The sequence below is a fragment of the Anomaloglossus baeobatrachus genome, chromosome 3 (genome assembly GCF_048569485.1).
Source record: "Anomaloglossus baeobatrachus isolate aAnoBae1 chromosome 3, aAnoBae1.hap1, whole genome shotgun sequence".
NCBI classification, from domain to species: domain Eukaryota; kingdom Metazoa; phylum Chordata; class Amphibia; order Anura; family Aromobatidae; genus Anomaloglossus; species Anomaloglossus baeobatrachus.
The window spans coordinates 477,898,293-477,921,111 of NC_134355.1; the positions used below are offsets into that span (position 1 = coordinate 477,898,293).

Genomic DNA, 22,819 nt, shown 5'->3' on the forward strand with positions numbered 1-22,819 from the left:
GTAAAACCAATGAGCTCATCGTAAAGACTGTAACAACTTTGCTTGTACTACTTATTAGGGCTCGGTTCCACTTGCGTTTTGCATGGACGAGTGCAATCCTATAAAACATTGGATTGCTCTCACTCTAGTGCAAAACTATGAGGCAATGTCCATCTGCAATTGATTTCTCATGCCATGTCAGCATGAGAAATGAATCGCAGCATGTTGTGTTTGGCAGGGATTCTCAGCTCACAAGCACCCATACAAGTCTATAGGTGCGTGTTAAACATCGCACTGCACCCCCATGTCATCCGAGTGCACTGCAGCGGAGGAGATGGGGAGAAAGTGCTCCCTCCCTGTTCTCCGCAGCTGTGACCCAATCGCAAGATCGGATAACAGTCGCATAACCCTTGGCTGATGCTCACAGCAGAGGGTCATTAGCATATTGCTTCCAATGTTCTCCCTTAGAAGTTATGCGCAGGTGGAACTGAGGTCTTAAAAGCAAGATTTTGTCCTCCAATGTGACAAATAAAAAGATTTTTTTTAACCTAAAATTTCTCCAGCATTCCAGCTGATGTAACGTATCCTTACAAAACTTTGTACTTTTAGCATGTTCCCAGTATTGTGAATTTCAATAGCAGGAATAGCCACTGCTAAAAGTACAAAGCTTCAAGACAGATGCTCAATTTGGAATCCCCCCCACCCATCTATTATTGACTGGCTTTCATAAAGAGAGGTCATCAATTTTAAAGTGCATTATAACCTTTTTAATCCTGCCATCCTCATTTCACTTGAACCATTAATCAATGAATAGAAAAATAAAAGAAAAATCATTATGTTTGCCTTTAGAAAATCATGAGTTACACTATAGATTATTTAACATTTTACTTGAATCTCCAACACAAATAATTTAATATATATACTGTATATATTATATAACAAAATGTTAAATAAAAATCTTACATATTTCTGTATTCATGTGTATCCTTAGAACCAGAGACAGTAATTTGCAGAGTAAACACACTTGGTGATTGAAGGTCAAAATTGAAAATTGTTTTCTTTTTCACAGGAGGACACAAAGAAGCCGTAAACCACAGGCTAAAATATAGGTATTCATCCTCTGAGTAGAACTGAAAAAAACCTTAAACTGTTTGAATTAACAAATCTCCCTATCTTCATATAATGAGATAAAAATATATATCTGGTCTAATGCTTATCAAGTCTATAGTTCTGGGTAATAGTTATGATTACATATCGTGGGAGTGAATTTACAAGACACTCTGTGGTTGCTGAACAGGAGCTGTTAAAACCACCTACTACAGTACCTTGCAAAAGTATTTCACCTCCTCTTTGGATATTTTGTTGCATATACATTATATAAATATATATTTTTTTTTTTACATTGTTTTTTTGGCAGGAGATGCAGATTTGTTTAAAAAACTTGTGGCAGATATTTCTGTTCCAAATATGCATATTCTGGCAGAAAAACGCACCAAAACCGCATGCGTTTATGATTCAGTTTTGGTACATTTTTCTGCTAGGAGATGCAGATTTGATGCAGAAATTTGTTTGAGACATTTTTGCACTAAATCTGAATCTACTGACAAAAAAAATGCACCAATACTGCATGTTTTAATGCAGTTTCGGTATACTTTTTTGCCAAGAGATGCAGATTTGATGCAGAGATGTTTGCACCCAAATACTAAATGTGCACACAATGCCTAATCCGGTAATCCAGCATTCAGTTCAATTACTTTACCTGAGGTAACAGTTGAGGTTCCCACGGAAACCCAACTATAACCTCAGGGGAACTGACCTGAGGTGAACTCATAGACCCCTTGCCATTACTCCATTACCAAGCTCAAGCTTGATGACAGCTGTAGTTCTTTTGACAAATCATGCCTGTCATTAACCCCTTAAATTACCCTGATTGACAACACTACAGGGAAATTGGGATGAGACAGGTAAAAAGCCAGAATTGTCACATGCAATAGTTATGGGACAGCTGAAGGTTGCTATTATTAGGCTGGGAAGTGCCCAATGACCATGAGTCTCTTCAGCCTGAGATTACTAGCCCCCAGCTGTTGGCTTTATCTTGGGTAGGTATCAAAATATGGGGGAACTGCATGCTGTTTTTTTCAATTACTTATTTAAACAATTTAAAAAATCTGCATGGGGTCCCTCGTATTTGGATACACAGCGAAGATAATATGCACAGCTGGGGCTGCAGCCTTCAGCTGTATGTTTTATCTGTGCTGGGTTTAATTATACTGGGAACCCTACATCTTTTTTTACCAATTTTTTTTTACACTCCACAAATCACTGATGCCGGCACAAAGGAGGGGTAACAAGCATTCCGAGCATATTTAATGGCTGAAAACTAGGCACCAAATATGCTGGGAGGGGTCTCAAAAGTCACAAAGTGCATACCAAAATTCTTGATGAGTAATAGATATCGCATATACCTTTAATAGTCGTGTGATTCAAGTAATGAATAATGCCTATTATATTTTCTAATCATTACCATCCAAATGTCACATGATTTGTCAGTAGCATGCTGTGATGACCATTCTTTTTCTGGGACTCTACCAGGTATCATCATTCCACACTCTCCTAACTACCACTCTCCTTTAGGGGGAAACACGTTGGGATGGACATGAGGTGAAACGGAATAGATAAGTACTCTTTTTGCACCTGATTCTATCTATCAGAGATGTTTACTTTCAAGTGACAATCCCTTTGCCATATTGTTTCTTTGAGACTAGTGTACTAATGATCATTACACTGAATATCGAATTGAGGGTCACAGTTATAAACATTTTAAATTGATATTCATGATTTTTGTTATAGTTTTTGTCAGTGTATATATATACCTTTTCTGAAGGGTCAGAGAGGCTGCAACACCATTAAGCAAAAGACACCACTAACCAAAGAACACCATGAAGACAAAGGAGATCTCAAAACAAGTCCAAAGCAAAGTTGTTGAGAAGTACAAGTCAGGGTTTATTCTAAAAAAATCCCAATCTCTGATGATCTTCTGGAGCACCATCAAATCCATTAGCATCAAATGGAAAAAACATGGTACCTCAACAAACCTGCCAAGAAAGGGACGCCCACCAAAGCTCTCAGCCCATGCAAGGTTGGCCATAATCATAGTGACAGCAAAAAGACCAAAGGTAATCCTGAAGGAGCTCCCAAGCAGAGGCTGGAGTATTTGTCCATGTGACCACCATAAACAGTACACTCTATAGAGCTGGCCTATATGAAGGAATTGCCAGAGAAAAGTTTTTACTTGCAGCCAAAAATTTTAAAGACTCATTTTGAGTTTGCCAAAAGACATTTGGGAGACTCCCCAAATATATCGAGGAAGGTGCTGTGGTCAGGAGAGACCAAAATTTAACTTATTGGCCACCAAGGTAAACACTATGTCTGGCGCCAAACATACACAGCTCATCACCTGAGGAAGACCATCCCCACAGTGAAACATGGTGGTGGCAGCATCATGTTGTGGGAATATTTATAGGCAGCAGGGACAGGGAAAATATATCCGATTTGAGGGGGAAGACGGATGGTGCAAAATGCAGGGATATTGTTGAGAAAATGTCTATCAATGTTTTAAGACTGTGGCAGAGGCTTACTTCCAGCAAGCATTCTGCTGAAGTAACACTTGAGTGCTTCAAGGGGAATTGTGTAAATATATTGGAGTGGCCTAGTAAAAGCCCAGACCCTCAATCCAGCTGAAAAAATGAGGTCAGATTTAAAAATTGCTGTTCACTAGAGATGAGCGAACTGGCCATGGTTCGGCTCGAGTTCGGTTCGTCGAACGGAGGTCTCGTTCGAGTTCACTTCGGCGAACGTTCGACGAACCGAACTCGAACCAATAGGATATAATGGGAGGCAATCACAAACACATAAAAACGCATTATAAATGTACCCATACAGTTAATAAACATTGCCATAACACTTACCGGTCCCCGCGATCCCTCCTGCACTCTGTCTCCTGCCGCTATTCCATCCGATGATCGCTGAATCCTCCCGGTGACCAGCACTGCCAGCAGTGATGCAGGACCTATCGTGACGTCAAAATAGCCATGTGACCAGTCACGTGGCTATTATCTCATTGGCCACAGACTGGTCACATGACTATGACGCGTTATGTAGGACCTGTCATTGCACTCTCCGGTACACGGTGCACATTTGTGTATCGCAGTGTACCGGCGACATGCTCTAGCACACGGTCGACTCCCCGTTTCGTTAGGGACCGGCTGACACAGCCGGTCATTAACGGAGATCACCGTTGCCATAGCAACGCAGTTAGCGGTGACGTCACCGCTAACCGCGGCTCCGGGAATCACATGATCGGAGCCCTGTTGCTATGGTAACGCGTCTGTCACCGCCAGCAGCACTGATCTCTCACGGAGTGAAGGCTGCACGGGAAGCAGCGTCTTCCCCCATGCAGCAGTGATGGAGCAGAGCTGCATTTGTTGAACGAGAAAGACAGAAGACCATGGATCATGGAGGGCTGACAGGGGGTAATAAAGATGGACTCTCTAATGTGTCTGTGTATTTATTTCTATTAAAGTATTTTTTCTCTGTGTGGTGTTTTTTTTAACCCTTTATTGGAGATTCTTAATGGCCGGGTCAAACGTGCCTGACATTAAGAATCTCTGGCTTAATACTGGCTAGTAAAACAAAGCCAGTATTAACTCATGATTACCCAACAAGCCACCCGGCTCCAGGGCTGTTGGAAGAGTTGGATACAGCGCCAGATGATGGCGCTTCTATGAGAGCGCCATTTTCTGGGGCGGCTGCGGACTGCAATTCGCAGCAGAGGCGCCCAGAAACCTCGGGCTAACCTGTGCTGTGGATTCCAATCCCCAGCTGCCTAGTTGTACCCGGCTGGACACAAAAATGGGGCGAAGCCCACGTCATTTGTTTTTTAATTATTTCATGAAATAAGTGAAATAATTAAAAAAAATGGGCTTCCCTATATTTTTGGTTCCCAGACGGGTACAAATAGGCAACTGGGGGTTGGAGGCAGCCCGTGGCTGCCTGCTGTACCTGGCTAGCATACAAAAATATGGCGAAGCCCACGTCATTTTTTTGGTGGGCAAAAAACTTCTGCATACAGTCCTGGATGGAGTATGCTGAGCCTTGTAGTTCTGCAGCTGCTGTCTGCTCTTCTCCATACAGACAGACAGCAGCTGCAGAACTAGAAGCCCAGCAGTTTGTGATGTCATGGCATCTATTAGATACCCGACATCATAAACTGTCAGTACTAACAAAAAAAAAAATCGACAAAAGAAATTTATTTGAAAAAACAGTCCCCAAAACATTTCCTCTTTCACCAATTTATTGTAAGAAAAAAATAAAGGGGTCCCACGACGACTCTGGACCGTCTAGAATATGGGGGGGGGAGACACTCAGGGAACGTATCCCCCATTTTCTAGGAGTGCAGACCCTTCATGTGAGAAGTGTGGGTGCAATGAATCTGCATTCACTCTCCCCGGGTCCACAGCAGCAGAGTCCATGTCGTAATGGTTGCTACCAAAGCTGCAATGCCCTGCTCATGAGGAAAGGGCATGCCTAATCAGGAGAACTATTCTACATTTCCAAATATTGGTATTTGCTGATATTATTGCTATTCCACCTACTATATAGAGCTCGCTATTTAGATGTGTTTTCTTGTGGCGTATAACAGACTCTCATGTTTGGTAGTCGTTCAGCAGGGAAACTATAAAAGCAAATCCCTCCATTTGGAAATGTAGTATATAGCTCTCCTGATCAATTTTGTTCCCTACCTCATGAGCAGGGCATTGCAGTAATAATAATAATTTATTCATTTATATAGCGTTATTAATTCCATAGCGCTGTATGTCTTTGGAGTGTGGGAGGAAACCGGAGAACCCGGAGGAAACCCACGCAAACACGGGGAGAACATACAAACTCCTTGCAGATGGTGCCCTTGGTGAGAATTGAAGGCAGGACCTCAGTGCTGCAAGACTGCAGTGCTAACCACTGAGCCACCGTGCCACCCATTTAGCTTACAGATGCATAACCACCACTCACTGTGTCTGAACACAGGAAGCTGAGCTGACAGCCGCTCTGTGCATGCGGCAGCGTCTATTGTGAAGGAGAGGGCCGTGGGGGGATCAACGCTGCACAGGTACCGTGGGACACCGGGGAACACCGGTGGGGTTATAGGCGGTGACCTGGCAGGGCCTGGGGAGGAGTTTTCTGTCACATGTGTCATGGCACATGCGACAGATATCAGAGGAGTAGGGTGAATGCGGCCGGCTCGCTGCTGTGCGCGCGGCCATCTTGGATTTCTGCGAGGGCATCAGGGGGGGCACTTTGGTGACTCCGGGGGACCGGAGGGGACCAGGGAGGAGATTTATCATGTTTGTTCATGCCAGATGGGAGATAAATATTTTTTTACTGGCGCTGTTATTTACTGTAACGTGATCATCGGTATATGGTGTATACCTGTGATCACGTGAGCAGGGACCGGAAAAAACGTTCTGAATCATGATCTCCAGGGTCTCAGCTAGCCCTGAAACCCCGGAGATTTTCTGACGCTGGGGGGCGTTATTCACTTATTTCTGCCTGCTGGTTGTAAATGGCAGATCAGAATAAGGCTACATTCACACGACCGATCCATTTTTGTGGTCTGCAAAAAACAGTCCGGTTTTTTTCACGGGTGCATCCGTGTGGCATCCGTTTCCGTTCCGTAGACGGTCCGTATGTCATCTGTTTGTCATCCGTGTGCCTTCCGTTTTTTTTGTGTACTGCAAAAAAACTGAAGGAGGGAAAATACATAAATTTACCCAGGATCCTTAGCTTCAACCTACATGAGGCGGTCACATGTTCACTCCAGTGCCATTTTCTACTGCTTTTCACAGCGTAGAGCGCTCTGGTGATTTTCCTGTGCTTGTACACTTCATATCAGTCTTTTCTGTCATTATAATGGCAGAAAGACACATAATGTCCCACTCTCCTGCATTTTGTAATTTTGCACCCTTTGGTGCCTTTCATGAGGCACTAAGGGGTGCTTAGCTTTGTATTTTGCCAAAAAAATGAAAAAAAAAATGACGTAGGGTTCCCCCTATTTTTGTAGCCAGCTAGGGTAAAGCAGACTGCTGCAGTCTGCAGACCACAGCTGGCAGCCTCACCTTGGCTGGTAATCCAAAACTGAGGGCACCCCACGCTGTTATTTTAAATTAAATAAATAATTTAGAAAAAAAAACACGTAGGGGTCCCCCCAAAATTGGATCACCAGCCAAGGTAAAGCAGACAGCTGGGGTCTGATATTGTCAGACTAGGGAGGTCCATGGTTATTGGACTCTCCCCAGCCTAAAAATAGCAGGCCGCAGCCGCCCCAGAAGTGGCGCATCCATTAGATGCGCCAATCCTGGTGCTTCGCCCCAGCTCATCCCGTGCCCTGGTGCGGTGGCAAACGGGGTAATATATGGGGTTAATACCAGATGTGTAATGTCACCTGGCACCAAGCCCTGGGTTTGGTGAGGTCAGGCATCTATCAGATACCCGACATCACCAACCAAGTCAGTAATAAAAAAAAATAGACGACAAACACATTTTTATTTGAAAAAACACTCCCCAATACATTCCCTTTTTAACCAATTTATTAGAAAGAAAAACAAATCCAGGTCTGGTGTAATCCAAGGGGTTGCCATGACGATCGACACTGTCCCAGTCAATGAAGAGCAGGATGTTCCCCATTGGCTAGGAGAGCAGTGCAGTGACCTGAGCTAACATCAATGGGTCAGCCCAGGTTACTGCAGGGATGACAAGTGCGAGGTACATTACCTGCGCTGATCTCCTGCACTGCTGACAGCACCTGTCACTGAGTTCAATGACCGTCGCCTTCACAGCCAAGTATCGCGAGAGGCCCGTGACGTCACCGCTAGTCAGTCTCGGGTCGGAAGCGAGAGAAGGTGATGTGACAAGCGGCGGCCATGGAGGACAGTGACAGCGCTGAGGTCGGGACTTCATCACCGCAGGTAAGCCGAGCGGGACCATGTGTGCAGAGTGCCAAGAGGACGTCAGTGTCATGGACTGCATGGCTGGGGACGTGTGTGTGTGTGTGTGTGTGTGTGAGTGTGTGTGTACATGCCGCGTGCAGTATTGGGCGGAGTGAGCTGAGCTTGGAAGTGTGGGCTTCCTGCACGTAACTAGGATAAACATCGGGTTACTAACCAAAGCGCTTTGCTTGAATACCCGATGTTTATCTTGGTTACCAGCTTCTGGCAGGCTGCCAGCGATGGCTCCTGCACACTGTAGCTGTAAAAAGCCCTGGTTTTTGCTGCTAGAACCGTTCTCGAACGTATCTAGAACTATCGAGCTTTAGCAAAAAGCTCGAGTTCTAGTTCGATCTAGAACAGCCCCAAAAATCACTCGAGCCGCGAACTGGAGCACCTTGAACCGTGAACCGCGCTCAACTCTACTGTTCACCGCAGGTAACACCTAACTTGAAGGAGCTGGAGCATGTTTACCTTGAGAAATAGACAAAACTCCCAGTGGGAAGATGTGAAAAACTCAGAGACTTAAACAAAGCCACTTGCAGCTGTAATTGTGTCAAAAGGAGGCTCTTCAAAGTACTGACTTAAGGGGGGTGAATAGTTATGCATACTTAAGTTTCAATTATTTTCCCCAATTTGTTCTTTGCTTCACAATAAAAAGACAACCAAATTTTCCCAGTTGTAGGCACGTTCTTTACATGAACTGATGCAAACCCTCAAAAAAACTGAAAATCCAGGTTGTGAGGTAGCAATACACGAAAAATGGCAATGAAGAGAATGCATTTGAAAGGCACAGTACTTGACTATTTGCGGCTTTTCTTTTGATTAGCCTACCTCACAAAGTGTTACATGTCCGTCTTGCAGCAATGATGATGTCACACGAGGACAGCTAATCAAAAGAAGATCTTCAGATGCAAAGTGAGTCACAAAAGATGTTCTTTAAAATAATATTCTCTACACTGTGACATGTTTTTAGACAATATACTGCTGCAACTGAAGATATATAATATTAGTAACAGGAATGTAAAAATTAATTTTTACAATAATGAAAATTTTACATATAGGGTACCGTGTTACACTTATACATTTTATGCAAATAGAGGCAATGTAGCTATCTGAAAAATTGACTGCAAAAATTCCTCTGCGTATGGCTACATTACCTCTATCTGCATAACATTTATAAGTGTTACACAGTTTGATCAATATGAAAATCTTCAGAAATGACACTATTGTTGACCTTTAGAAATAACTTCTTTGTCACTATTATAGCATGAATGGCAAATTTCTTTGTGACTTTTTAAACTGCAATCTGACTTAGACCTATTTGCATAGTTTATTATTTGCACTTTACCACCAAAAGTGGTGAGAAAAGTTTAAAATTTTAGAGACAGAATCTGTTGCAAAATCCCTTTATAAATGCTCTCCAGAGATTGCAGAGATATTAGGCAGAAGTCCTGACAATACTGATTACAACTTGTTCTCCTTTTTCGTATTTTTGAGATAGAATCAGGGCAGGGTGGCATTAAGAACTGTAAGCCAAGGCAATTTTTTCCAAGAAAGAGTTTTTTGGTAGAAATGAGTTAATCAATTCATAATTAATCTAGGTTCAATTCGCACATATCATGTGTCGAGCCATGTGTCACACCCTACGTGACCACATGAGCCTCATCTATGGTGGAAAATCCATTTGGCAGATCGATCTGAAGACAGTCATGCGAGGGGTAGACCTAGGACAGAAAAGTAGACTCTATGGTTTATTCTTACCCCTTGCCAACCCTTTGTTTACTATGCTTTGGTGCTTTGGGTATGCATACAGTGTGTCCACCCATATCCTGTCCACCGCCATTAACTTGAGAACTGCGGCAGCTATAGAAATAGAAGTAATGTCTAGGTATAGTAAAGTAGCCATGCGCTACGCAATGACACCACCTAGAGCACCATCTGGTGGAAAACAATGGAGTTAGCATTTTTATCTCGAAAACGGAACGAGATAGAGAAAAAAAGTGAATTACAAAGTTGTAGGGCATCGTCAATTCAATACGAAACGACACCTTGCATACAGAAATGCTAGGATTAGAATATGTAAAACTCACAAGCCTGCGGACGTGAAGCGATTCCTCATGGAGACCTTCGTACAAGTCAATGGGTATGGTGGCTGTGTGAAGTGGCCTCCATGGTCACCTGACTCGGTCCCATTGGACTTCTTTCTGTAAGGTCACATCAAACAGCAGGTGTATGCGACCCCTCCACCAACATTGCAGGACCTATGATGACGTATCACAGATGCTTGTGCAAACGTATCCCCTACCATATTGCACAACATGCAGCAAGATACAGTATGCTGTCCAGAGTCCAGATGTGCATTGCAGCTGATGGTGGCCATTTTGTGTATCAAAGATAAATGAGTGCCATATAAGTGACCAGCATTCAATATTTTGGGGGGGTCTTGGGTTTCATATCATAGCATTTCTGTATGCCAGGTGTCGATTCGAATTGAATTAATGATGCTCTACAATTTTGTAATTCACTTTTTTTCTATCTTGTTCCGTTTTCAAGATAAAAATGCTAACTCCATTGTTTTCCACCAGGTGGCGCTATAGGTGGTTTCATTACGTAGCGCATGGCTACCTTACTATACCTAGACACCACTTCTACTCCTATAGCTGCTGCCGTTCTCAAGTTAATGGCGGTAGACAGGATATGGGTGGACACACTGTATATTCAAATTGCTTAAGTTCAAAGATTACTTTTCTTTCTCTATAGCTTTTATCCTCAAGATGACATTTTGTTCGAATATGTGGCAGTTTAAATTAGCAATGTTTTTCACTAGATTAAGATATTTTGAGTTTTTTTCAGACTATAATAAACATCTTTTTGGGAAGATTCAATATATTCCTTGGTGCTTTGTCAAAATCAAACCTTGTACCCTTATTAATAGCTCACAGACTTAATGTGCATAGGATGAGAATAAGTCGAAAGATATCAGTGACACTGTAATGTGCATTAAATCTATTGGTTACCTACATTTTTTTTTGACCTGGGAAATAGTGATTAGAATGTTTAAATACAATTTCTCCATTCAAGGAAAGATAAATAGCCTTATGGTCCATTTGGAAAGCCTGATAATAGTGAACAAGCAATCCTAGAAAGCTCATTTCCTAATTATCAGAAGGAGAAGGTCAAAACAGGCCTGCAATCACTCAACAAAAAAGCAAAATGCTTGTTTTAGAGTGAGAATTTATATATATATATATATATATATATATATATATATAATAATAATAATAATAATAATTTTATTCATTTATATAGCGCTATTAATTCCACAGCGCTTTACATACATTGGCAACACTGTCCCCATTGGGAGAGGCACAGGAGCAGTGCCTGCATGATTGCCACTGGTAGCTCTGCTAACGTGAGCGCCAAGACCCAGCTCTCACAGCCAGGAGCAGTGCCTGCACCATCATGGGCTTTTTAACCCCCTAAATTACATAATTGATTTAAATATTTAGGAGGCTGGGAGAATGAGCTCCCTCTCCGTTTCAAGTGGCACCCCCCTCCTCATGACAACAACGCAAGGGCTCAATCATTTCCATGGCAATCTGAACTAGCCGGAATCATGGTCTAAGAGACTTCTAACACTGACATTATTATGCATGGCAATGCATTATATCAGTGACCAGAGTAATGAAAGGTAAAGTCCCATAAAGGGACTAAGTAAAAAATGAAACAAATTAAAAAAATTTGTAAAAATATATTTAAAAAAAAATAACAAAATAAAGAAAAAAGTGAAAGCGCCAGAGATAACCTTGCGATGCTGGGATCTTGACGGAGCCCGTGAACGCTGGTAACCATTAAACACATCGGGTAACTAAGGTCCCTTAGTTACCCGATGTGTATCATAGTTACCAGTGTACACCGGCTCCCGGTACACATGTACAGGGAGCCGGCATTATACTCCTCTCCCCCCAGGACTACTCCTCCTATTACAGTCCTCCTATTATACTCCTCTCTGAGTATAATAGGAGAGCTATTATAGCATGGGGGATGTAGCACGATGGGGGGTGCGCAGCATGGGGGATGTAGCACGATGGGGTGCGCAGCATGGGGGATGTAGCACGATGGGGAGTGCGCAGCATGGGGGATGTAGCACGATGGGGAGTGCGCAGCATGGGGGATGTAGCACGATGGGGGGTGCGCAGCATGGGGGATGTAGCACGATGGGGAGTGCACAGCATGGGGGATATAGCACGATGGGGGGTGCGCAGCATGGGGGATGGAGCACGATGGGGGGTGCGCAGCATGGGGGATGTAGCACGATGGGGAGTGCGCAGCATGGGGGATGTAGCATGATGGGGGTGCGCAGCATGGGGGATGGAGCACGATGGGGGGTGCGCAGCATGGGGGATGGAGCACGATGGGGAGTGCGCAGCATGGGGGATGTAACATGATGGGGAGTGCGCAGCATGGGGGATGTAGCACGATGGGGAGTGCGCAGCATGGGGGATGTAGCACGATGGGGAGTGTGCAGCATGGGGGATGTAGCACGATGGGGAGTGCGCAGCATGGGGGATGTAGCACGATGGGGAGTGCGCAGCATGGGGGATGGAGCACGATGGCCGGTGCGCAGCATGGTTGGATGTAGCATGATGGGGAGTGCGCAGCATGGGGGATGTAGCACGATGGGGGATGTAGCACGATGGGGGATGTAGCACGATGGGGGGTGCGCAGCATGGGGGATGTAGCACGATGGGGAGTACGCAGCATGGGGGATGTAGCACGATGGGGAGTGCGCAGCATGGGGGATGTAGCACGATGGGGAGTGCGCAGCATGGGGGATGTAGCACGATGGGGAGTGCGCAGCATGGCGGATGTAGCACGATGGGGAGTGCGCAGCATGGCGGATGGAGCACGATGGCGGGTGCGCAGCATGGGGGATGTAGCACGATGGGGAGTGCGCAGCATGGGGGATGTAGCACGATGGGGGATGTAGCACGATGGGGGATGTAGCACGATGGGGGGTGCGCAGCATGGGGGATGTAGCACGATGGGGGGTGCGCAGCATGGGGGATGTAGCACGATGGGGGGTGCGCAGCATGGGGGATGGAGCATGATGGGGAGTGCGCAGCATGGAGGATGGAGCACGATGGGGAGTGCGCAGCATGGGGGATGGAGCACGATGGGGGGTGCGCAGCATGGGGGATGTAGCACGATGGGGAGTGCGCAGCATGGCGGATGTAGCACGATGGGGAGTGCACAGCATGGCGGAGGGAGCACGATGGCGGGTGCGCAGCATGGGGGATGTAGCACGATGGGGAGTGCGCAGCATGGGGGATGTAGCACAATGGGGGATGTAGCACGATGGGGGATGTAGCACGATGGGGGGTGCGCAGCATGGGGGATGTAGCACGATGGGGGGTGCGCAGCATGGGGGATGTAGCACGATGGGGGGTGCGCAGCATGGGGGATGGAGCATGATGGGGAGTGCGCAGCAAGGAGGATGGAGCACGATGGGCAGTGCGCAGCATGGAGGATGGAGCACGATGGGGAGTGCGCAGCATGGGGGATGGAGCACGATGGGGGGTGCGCAGCATGAGGGATGGGGCACGATGGGGAATGCGCAGCATAGGGGATGGGGCATGATGGGGGTGCGCAGCATGGGGGATGGAGCACAATGGGAGGTGCACACCTCCCCCCAACACACACACACACACACACACAGGGAACCACAAACACCGCCATACACAGACACCCACACACAGACAACGCTGCACACACACAACACCCAACACACAAACACCGCGGCATACATAAATATACGCACATACCGCACAACACACACATTGCACAAAACATACCTCCCCCAAAACACACCACACCCACACAAACCGCGCAACACACACACACACAACGCGACAGACACACAGCGCTCCACAAACAACGCAACACACATACAACACCGCTCTCACCCCCCGCCACACCCAGACAACACCCAGAACATGTACAGCGCCCTACACAAACACTTGGTAACTACACACAACAACATCTATATATATTTATATATATATATATATATATATATATATATATATATATATCTATATCTATATCTATAACAAAAATCATACATGAACTACACAATACGTAAATTCTAGAATACCCGATGCGTAGAATCGGGCCACCTTCTAGTTATACTAATAAATACATATATCTATGTAAAACAAAAAAATAAATACATTTGGTATTGCGATTTCTAGAAACACCCCGACCTAAAAAGCTGTAACATTTTTTAAACCCCTTCAGTAAACACTGTAAAAAAAGAAAAAATGTGTCATAAAAACAGCTGAACAAAAAGTGTAATAAAATGCGATGAAAAAACAAATGTCAATAGAAAAGGTATAGGTGGAAACATCGTTTTGTCCCACAACTGCTAAACAGTTCCATCATCAGAAAACTAAAAAGATATAACTCTCAGAATATAGAGATGCAAAAATAATTATTTTTTCTTTAAAATAGTTTCTATTGTGCAAAACAGACAAAACATGAAAAAAATAAATAAATATGGTATTGCTGTAACTGTACTGACCGAAAGAATCAAGCTGACTTATCATTTTTACTACATGCGGAACAACATGAAAAAAAAAAGGAAAACAAATTTCTGAATTGCTGGTTTTAGTTCTTTTTGACTGCTAAAAATCAGAATAGAAAGTAATAAAAAAAATAATATATTATCAACAATAATGCCATGAAAAATGTGAACTCGTCCCCTAAAAATCAAGCCCTCACAGTATAGCTCTCAAAATATGACAATGAAAAAACTTTTTTTTTTGTAAGAAAATCTTTTCTTAGTGTGTGACAGCAGCCAAACATAAACAAATATATAAATCTGATATTGCTGAACTTGCAATGACCCAAAAAAAACCCCGTCTAATAACTTATACGATATGGCGAATGGAGTAAAAAATAAATAAATCCAATTTTTGACCTAATCTTAATTTGATCATTCTTCTTCCCAAAGATAGCAGTAAGGCTTGGTCCACAAGTTGTTACTAGTTGATTGGAGAACTACTAATCAGAGCCACACCAAGTGAGAGTTGCTGAGCATGCGAGGGTTGCATTAAAGTTCAAGCGGGGGGGAATTAAGTACATAGTTTAAACACAATAACATAGACACAAGAGCATAGTTTGGGGTTATCCTTACAAGTTTTGCATTGTTTTTCTGCTTTTTTCTATCCTTATTTAATAGGTGTTTCATGGACAATGCTACCAGGTGTACATTTTGTGAGATGTATTCATTCCTTGAACAGCCTTTCGTGGGTGAATATGTGTGCACTTGACGTCAGCATATTACATATTTCGAATCCCAGATAATGGATATAAATATGCAGCTTGCAATACTCAGGAGCAATGCAAACCTGGAGAGGAGTTTAGAGCTCATTGAGCATGCTTTGGCTGGGCCAGTGATATAAAGGAGGGTGGACGTGGGGAAGTTCAAGACCCAGAGGTACAGTAATTAGCTGAGTTAGGCCCCTTTCACACATCAGTGATTCTGGTACGTTTGTGCTTTTTTTTAAACGTACCAGAATCACTGACATACGCAGACCCATTATAATGAATGGGTCTGCTCACACGTCAGTGATTTTTCACTGCACGTGTCTCCGTGCAGCGTACCCGCGTGTGCGTGATTGCTGCACGGAGACATGTCCATTTTTTTCTGGCATCACTGATGTTCCACGGACCACGCAGTGGTGTAGTCCGTGAAACACGTGCCAGAAAAAAACGTGCATTTAAAATAATAAACATTTTAACTCACCCGGCGTCCAGCGATGTCCTCTGCAGCCCGTGCAGCTTGCTGCTTCTAAGCCGGCTGATTACTGTCTCGCATATTCATTATGCGCGACACAGCCGACCCGGAAGCAGCTGCTGCGGGGGTCACCGCCGGCCGGATGCTGCGTCGCGGGAGCGATCAGCACCATGGACAGCGGGAGCGGGCGCAGGTGAGTGAATCTCTAAGTGCAATCACGGAGAACGGAGCCCGGATTGCACTTAGACAACCCACGTGTGCCGAGATTCACGGCACACGCAGTGACATGTGCGTGTTTTACACGCCAGTGAAAAACGTCTGTGTTTTTCACTGACGTGTGAAACGGGCCTAACAGTTAGAAAAATAGGGTGGGAGAAAAGTGTCAAGAAGGCTAGTCCTGACCTGGCATAACCTAGTAAATATGTCTGTATGGTTGATATTAGGAATGCAGGCCCATCTGTGCCCACTCTGCAAGCAAGATTTGTCCCATTGCTAGACTGCGTTGTCCCAGGTTATGCATCATTACATACTGCATCAGGGCTTATCGCTGCTGCCACAGACTGTACAACATGTGCAGAGTGTCGGTACATCACTTATCAACCAGCTAACCGGTAGGCAGAAAGACCTTGGTAGTGATACAAGTTGACTAGCTACAGGTGCAAACAGCGGACGTGAGCACAAAGGAAACATGTTTTATGCAGCAGCGCATCCAGGCTGGGATAATGGCCTAGAAATGCTGCACAACCAAGTTGAGGATGAGAGCCATGCATGGCATGTGTGTGAGGTTGCCCCATCATAGGGCCGCCACTTGGCCTGGTTAGCGGTCCATAACTCCAGCTGTGTGACAGCATTCTCCAATGCATTTTAATTTTAACACTGCCTGATTGTTGTGAGGAGTCCTGGCTACGCTGTACAGAAGTGGGGGGATTCTTTCTGCACTGTTAGACCGTGTATCACATTAAGGGAGATGTTGAGGGTGCAAGTTCAAGCCCTAGAGTAGGTGGAGGAAGCAGAAGCTTTGGAATACGTGGTAGGCATAAAGGTTTGTTGGGAGTTTCAAAAATTATGGCACAGCCCATTTCCTGCCTGCCCCCACAGTCAACAAAGTAACCCCGTGAACAGTCAGCAAATTGTAACGCCCCTGACCATGCTTGCTCGTCCAGATGTCAGTGGTAAAATACACCCTGTCAGATACAAAGTTTTTGAAGGAGCAGGTTATATTGTCTGCAACATGCTGGTGTAGTGCAGGCACAGATTTATTAGAGAAATTATGTCGACTTGGCAACCGTACTGTGGGACTGTCATGGCGATTGGATTCTAATTTCGGAAACCATCTGTATCCACCAGTCAGAAAGGAAGCATTTCCGTGGCCAACAGTTTAGATATGGTGGAGTTAAAGCTCTTACAGTAGCTTTGGCATGTGTAGGAGGAAATAATCTTTTCCGTGGGTGGAGTAGGGTGTGCATGACAAACTGATGGATTGTGATGGAGGTTCAGGAGAGATGTTGTGGTAGACTGAGAAAGATGTGGTGTGCTCGGTGTCTAAGATCATTTAAAAACACCAGGCATGTCCACTTCCATAACACCTGAAGAAATCTCACTCACCCTGTCTGTAGCAATAAAACAAGTTGAGGTTGTGTGACTGGAGATCTGTGTGAGAACACTTTGCACAATGATGGTAGAGAAAGAAGCAGTAGGCGCTGTTGATGGAGCACCCGGTGGTTGGGGAGGCGCTCTAGGTCACATTTAAGTGCAGTAAGGTTCCCAGAATAATGCATGTTGGTTGCGCATGTGCCAGTTCATGCATGTAGTAGTCAAATTACACACTTTGTGTGACTAATGACTTCTCAATTCTCACTGCACGCTGTCTGGATTCTATGGTTACGGCAGTAAGAGTGGGAGGTCACAAAACTTACAACGTATTTATCATGCCATGGATAAATACAAGGTGTCCAACTTAAAGCAACCCCTTATTTTTCTATGTTGATGAAAAAAATAAAAATATTATGGCTCCTCAAATGCAACAATTAAAAATGTAAAAAAAATATACAGTATATTTAGCCTGCAAAGCCAAATTAGATCCTGTCCTTAAAGGGGTTGTCCCATGAACAAAGTGCATTTTAATAATTTCATCTTGAAATAATAATAAGGTCCACAATTGGATGTGTTAAGGCCGCTTTACACGTATCAATTTATTGTGAGTTCGCATGTGCGATCGAACCCGCCCCCATCGTTTGTGCGATACAGGCAATTTGTTGCCCATGTTGCACAAACTTGGTAACCCCCGTCACACGTACTTACATCCCGAACGACCTCGCTGTGGGCGGCGAACATCCTCTTCCTGAAGGGGGAGGGACGTTCGGTGTCACAGCGATGTCACACAGAGGCCGGCCAATAGAAGCGGAGGGGCGGAGATGAGCGGGACGTAAACAACCCGCCCACCTCCTTCCTTCCGCATTGCCAGCGGCCGCAGGTAAGGTAAGGTTCCTCATTCCCGGGGTGTCACACGGAGTGACATGTGCTGCCTCGGGAACGATGAACAACCGGAGCACAGAAGGATGTTCAATTTTTTGAAAATGAGCGACGTGTCAACAAGCAACGATAAGGTGAGTATTTTTGCTCGTTCACAGTCTCTCATTTGTGTTACACGCTACGATATGTCAAACGAGGCTGGATGTGCGTCACTAACGACGTGACCCCGACGATATATCGTTAGCTATATCATAGCTTGTAAAGCAGCCTTTAGAAAAAATGCTCCTGTGCTGAGATAATCTTATAAATATGTCGCTGCTATGAATTGTGAAATGACTGATTCCGACTGTACAGTGACATGTTCAGATCATACCCCATTTATTGAGCTATGTAAGAAGCAAGAAAGTATTACATTACAACATGGGATCGCAGAATCTATTTTCTGTGAGATAAAACATTTTTCTGCCTGTTTAAAACATGCTTTACCTTTCAGAAAACAGCAGTTGCACTTCCATGCTCTATTGTCTGTACACTCTTTTACATCCGACCCTGCTCAGAAAATGTGATATGCTGAGAACATGTTCCTACATGGTCAGACACAACCATTACACAGCATATAGCAAGGGCACATTTATAAGATTATCTCAGCACAGGAACATCTTCTTTAAAGACATTCAATTTTGGAAGTTATTTTTATTCCAAGATCTATTAATTAAAATGTACATTATTCGTGGTACAAACTCTTTAAGGAAAAATGATGTAATTGAGTTACTGTAGCTGCCATAGCTATGTATTATATCAGTAGTAAAGGACAGGCCAAACAATGGTGTTGGCTGAAGTTTTTTTTACACTGTCCAGTAATATAATTAGTTACCAAATTTTACCAGTGGGTTTATTAAAAGACTTGATTTTGATTATTCCAATAATTCACATAAAACATTGTGCAATGTATATTACCTGGAAAATCCAGGAGGAGAGGAACTGATCAGGAAGTTCTTTTCCATATTTTGTAGAACATCATTTAACATTCTGACTCTAATGGGGTCTCTTTCTTTGGGGTCATTTGCTGGCCTCATTTCATTAGACTGGAACAATTGTGCAGTTTCTCTTAAATGTTTTGCCATTTCTACTAAATCAGTAGAAAAATCATCACCTAAAATCAGAAGATGCAGTATTAACAATTATACAATACTTTACAGAATAACAGGTTATGACAATCTTAATTCAAGGTCTATTTGGTCAGAATTTGCAAAAGTACAAATAGCACTCTCTATCCCAGCGAAGAAGTTTGATTTATGTAGATTTTGTAACAGAAATGTATAGTTGCTGTTCAGGAAATATGAGAAGGGAACATTTTTATGAGTTTTGAATTACATGGAGCAGCACATCTAGTGATAAAATTGTTGAATTTACACCGATAACAAAATGGAAACATTGTAAAAGGATAACACCTATAAATTATGTTAACATGCTGTTTCATATTAAAAAACTTTATTTATGGGTTAAAATGCCTTCAGTTTTAATAAGGCAGGAAATAGGATCTGCATAAAAGTAATAAATATATTGTATCCCTAAACAATGAGGTCCATTTTTCCAAATAAATAAAAGCATAGTTAATAGCTGGTTTGACACAGCATTAAATTTGCTTCTATGTATGTCCAGACGAATAAAGTAATGGCAAGGTCCTTGGAGCTCCTTAGATGGGTTCTGCAGAATTTAATACTTTGCAAAAACTTAAATCAAGGTTTAAGGTGTATGCATACTGTATTACCAAATCAATTTCCCTTATCATATCTATGAGATTTAAAGGGAATCTATCAGTGGGATTTCACACTTTTTACATATGCATGTAGCTCTTTCAAAGACAAGTCCGGCAGCATTTGAGTTGATATGCAAATGAGGCTCTAGATCTGAATCTTCTCTATTCCACACCTAGTGCTTTCTTATCCTGCTTGACTGACAGCCTATTTGCTGTGTGATCTCAGGAAAAGGAGCGGTCAGTCAAGCAGGATGTAGCAGTTCTGGGTGAGGAATAGTGCTGGAGTGACAATGGCTTCAGATCTACTGTCTCATTTGTATATAATAATAATATAATAATATTTATTAATTTATATAGCGCTGTTAATTCCATAGCGCTTTACATACATTGGCAACACTGTCCCCATTGGGGCTCACAATCTAGGTTTCCTATCTATATGTTTTTGGAATGTGGAAGGAAACTGGAGTACCTGGAGGAAACCCACGCAAACACAGGGAGAACATACAAACTCCTTGCAGATGTTGTCCTTGGTGGGATTTGAACCCAGGACCCCAGTGCTGCAAGACTGCAGTGCTAACCACTGAGCCACCGTGCTGCCCATATATCAATTCAAACATGGATTTTTCAATAACAGAGAAGCAGTGTGATGCTAGTCAATACTTACGGGTATTATAAATGGTACAGTAGTCAGGAAAGTCGAGGTTTGGTAACAGGAGGACAAGTATGGACACAGGGAGTATACAGAGGTGTAGTCAGGTCACAATGCGAGGGTCAGATTTCTGGGAAGGCACATAAAAGATTCAGGGAGTAAGCTAAGGGTTAGGTAACGGTCCGAGGTCAAAACCCGGGAGGTCATGACAGGAACAGGGAGTGGGCATAGAGAAGTTAAACAACAGTCCAGGGTCTGGAAACCAAGATCAGAACACAGGCAGGAACTCAGGCAAAGCACAACAGCAGAACCAGAATGTATGACTATCAAGGTTCTGGGAGAGCATGCTCACTAAAGATGTAGAGAAATTGCCCAGAAGATGGAACACCTGAGTAATCAACACTTCCCAGAACCAGTATGGAAGCCAGCCCTGTAAATCAACCTGCCAGCCAGAAGCCCAGGAAAACACAGCAGAGCATCTCTTAATGTTTTAGATGTTTTGTGACAAGCAGACAGGCCATGTAAATATGTTTTTGAAAGAGCTCCATAGACATATTAACAGTTTGGGGAGTTGAATCCTGCTGACAGATTACCTACATAGCTAATGTTTGCAAACATTTTTGCAAATGAAAAATCAGTCCCTTTCACCTAAATGGTGTTGTTTTGGATTTATGTTATTAAACAAGGCACTCTTGAACTTAAAAGTGAACCTGAAGAGCACCCCTATTTCTCTTGACATCCCTACAAAGAAGTACCATTTCTTTTTTCTACTTTGTTTTGGATTTATGTGAGAAAAATTCAAGTGAATTGAAAAATCATAGAAAATTCAGCAATAAATCTTCCACTTGTGAATATAGGGCTACCCATTTCTCATGTCTATGAACAATTTAGTGGAATACTTTTTTGTTTCTCAGTTAATAAGACCCTGCAATAGCTTAGTAGATGACCTAGGATTGTAGTGAGGAGGAAGCAGGCAGAACATTTGTCAATAAGAGATGTTGAATAGGTAAAAAATGTTTTTATCAAGTTCATTAACAAGCTAGTGTTTCCACATCATCTTCAATAGACCTATATTTGAACACGCTTTTTTTTTCTAAAGACAACCTTTTAAAATGTTTCTATAGCATAATGTACTTTGATAAAGATAAATAGTCAACAAGTCAAGTCCTTTAACTTATAGCATCTTTTAACTCTTTTCTACATATCTGTTGTAAAAACTGTATGTAACATGGTTGTCAGGTGAGCATGTATGGTGACAATAAATTCTAAACTCATGAAATAAAACATGTCTAAGGAATGATCAAAATATTGATTTTTAGAATATGAAAATGAAAAAACAAAAGTGAACAAATGAAAATTAGTTGTTTCAGAAAAGAGTTAAGGTGACTAAAGAAACAAACAATTTGATGGACATAGCCATACTCAAGTGCTAAGTATGCAGTCATGTGGTCAAAACCAACCAATTTTTGCTGCTCGGTATCCATACAATTTGTTTTTGCACAAAGAACATTAATTGTCTGGTGAAGTAAGCAAGTCCAATAGCATGATATCACTATGTGACTCCAGGTATCACACTAGGTGCGAGAGGTCTCTTGGTGAACAGTGCAGCATAGTGGGAGTGGGAACACATGGGTAGAAATATGTTGGAGTAGGGGAAGACCAACGGTGAGCAAAGTAACACAATGGGTACACAATAGAACAGTAGGCTCTTGAGCTAGAAAGGGCCTGACAATCATCTGAGGCAGATCACTTCAATCTATAACATCCATAGATAGTTCCTTCTCCCATGTGCTGATCACGTACCTAGGCCCTCACTGGCCCTGAGTTAACCCTGACTAGTGAGGAACCCGGACTAGTGAGGGCTAGTTAGATGCTAGTCTCGCCACAACAATCAGACAACAGGAGGTAGGTAAGACAAACAGGTGGGGAAAGACACAATGAAAAGCACTCCCTGTTTCTTCAGTAGTAACTTGCTGCAATAGAAGTGACACCAGAGCTATGCAGCGACGAGCTTCTTCAACATGGTCATCTTAATTATGAGATATAGGCAGCATAGGGAAGAGCGAGGAGTGGATATTTATAGCAGAAGAGAGTGGCTGCAGCTGAGCTTACAATTA

General features: G+C 43.3%; 1 protein-coding gene across 1 annotated transcript in view; it reads right to left on the bottom strand.

Annotated features, from left to right (window-relative positions):
• The window catches only part of NAALADL2 (N-acetylated alpha-linked acidic dipeptidase like 2), a 937,508-nt gene that overhangs the window by 36,527 nt on the left and 878,162 nt on the right, over positions 1–22,819 (bottom strand). Inside the window, exon 13 of the mRNA XM_075341533.1 lies at positions 19,252–19,447. Within this exon, the coding sequence (XP_075197648.1) occupies positions 19,252–19,447 (196 nt within the window). The remainder of the gene's footprint in view (positions 1–19,251; positions 19,448–22,819) is intronic.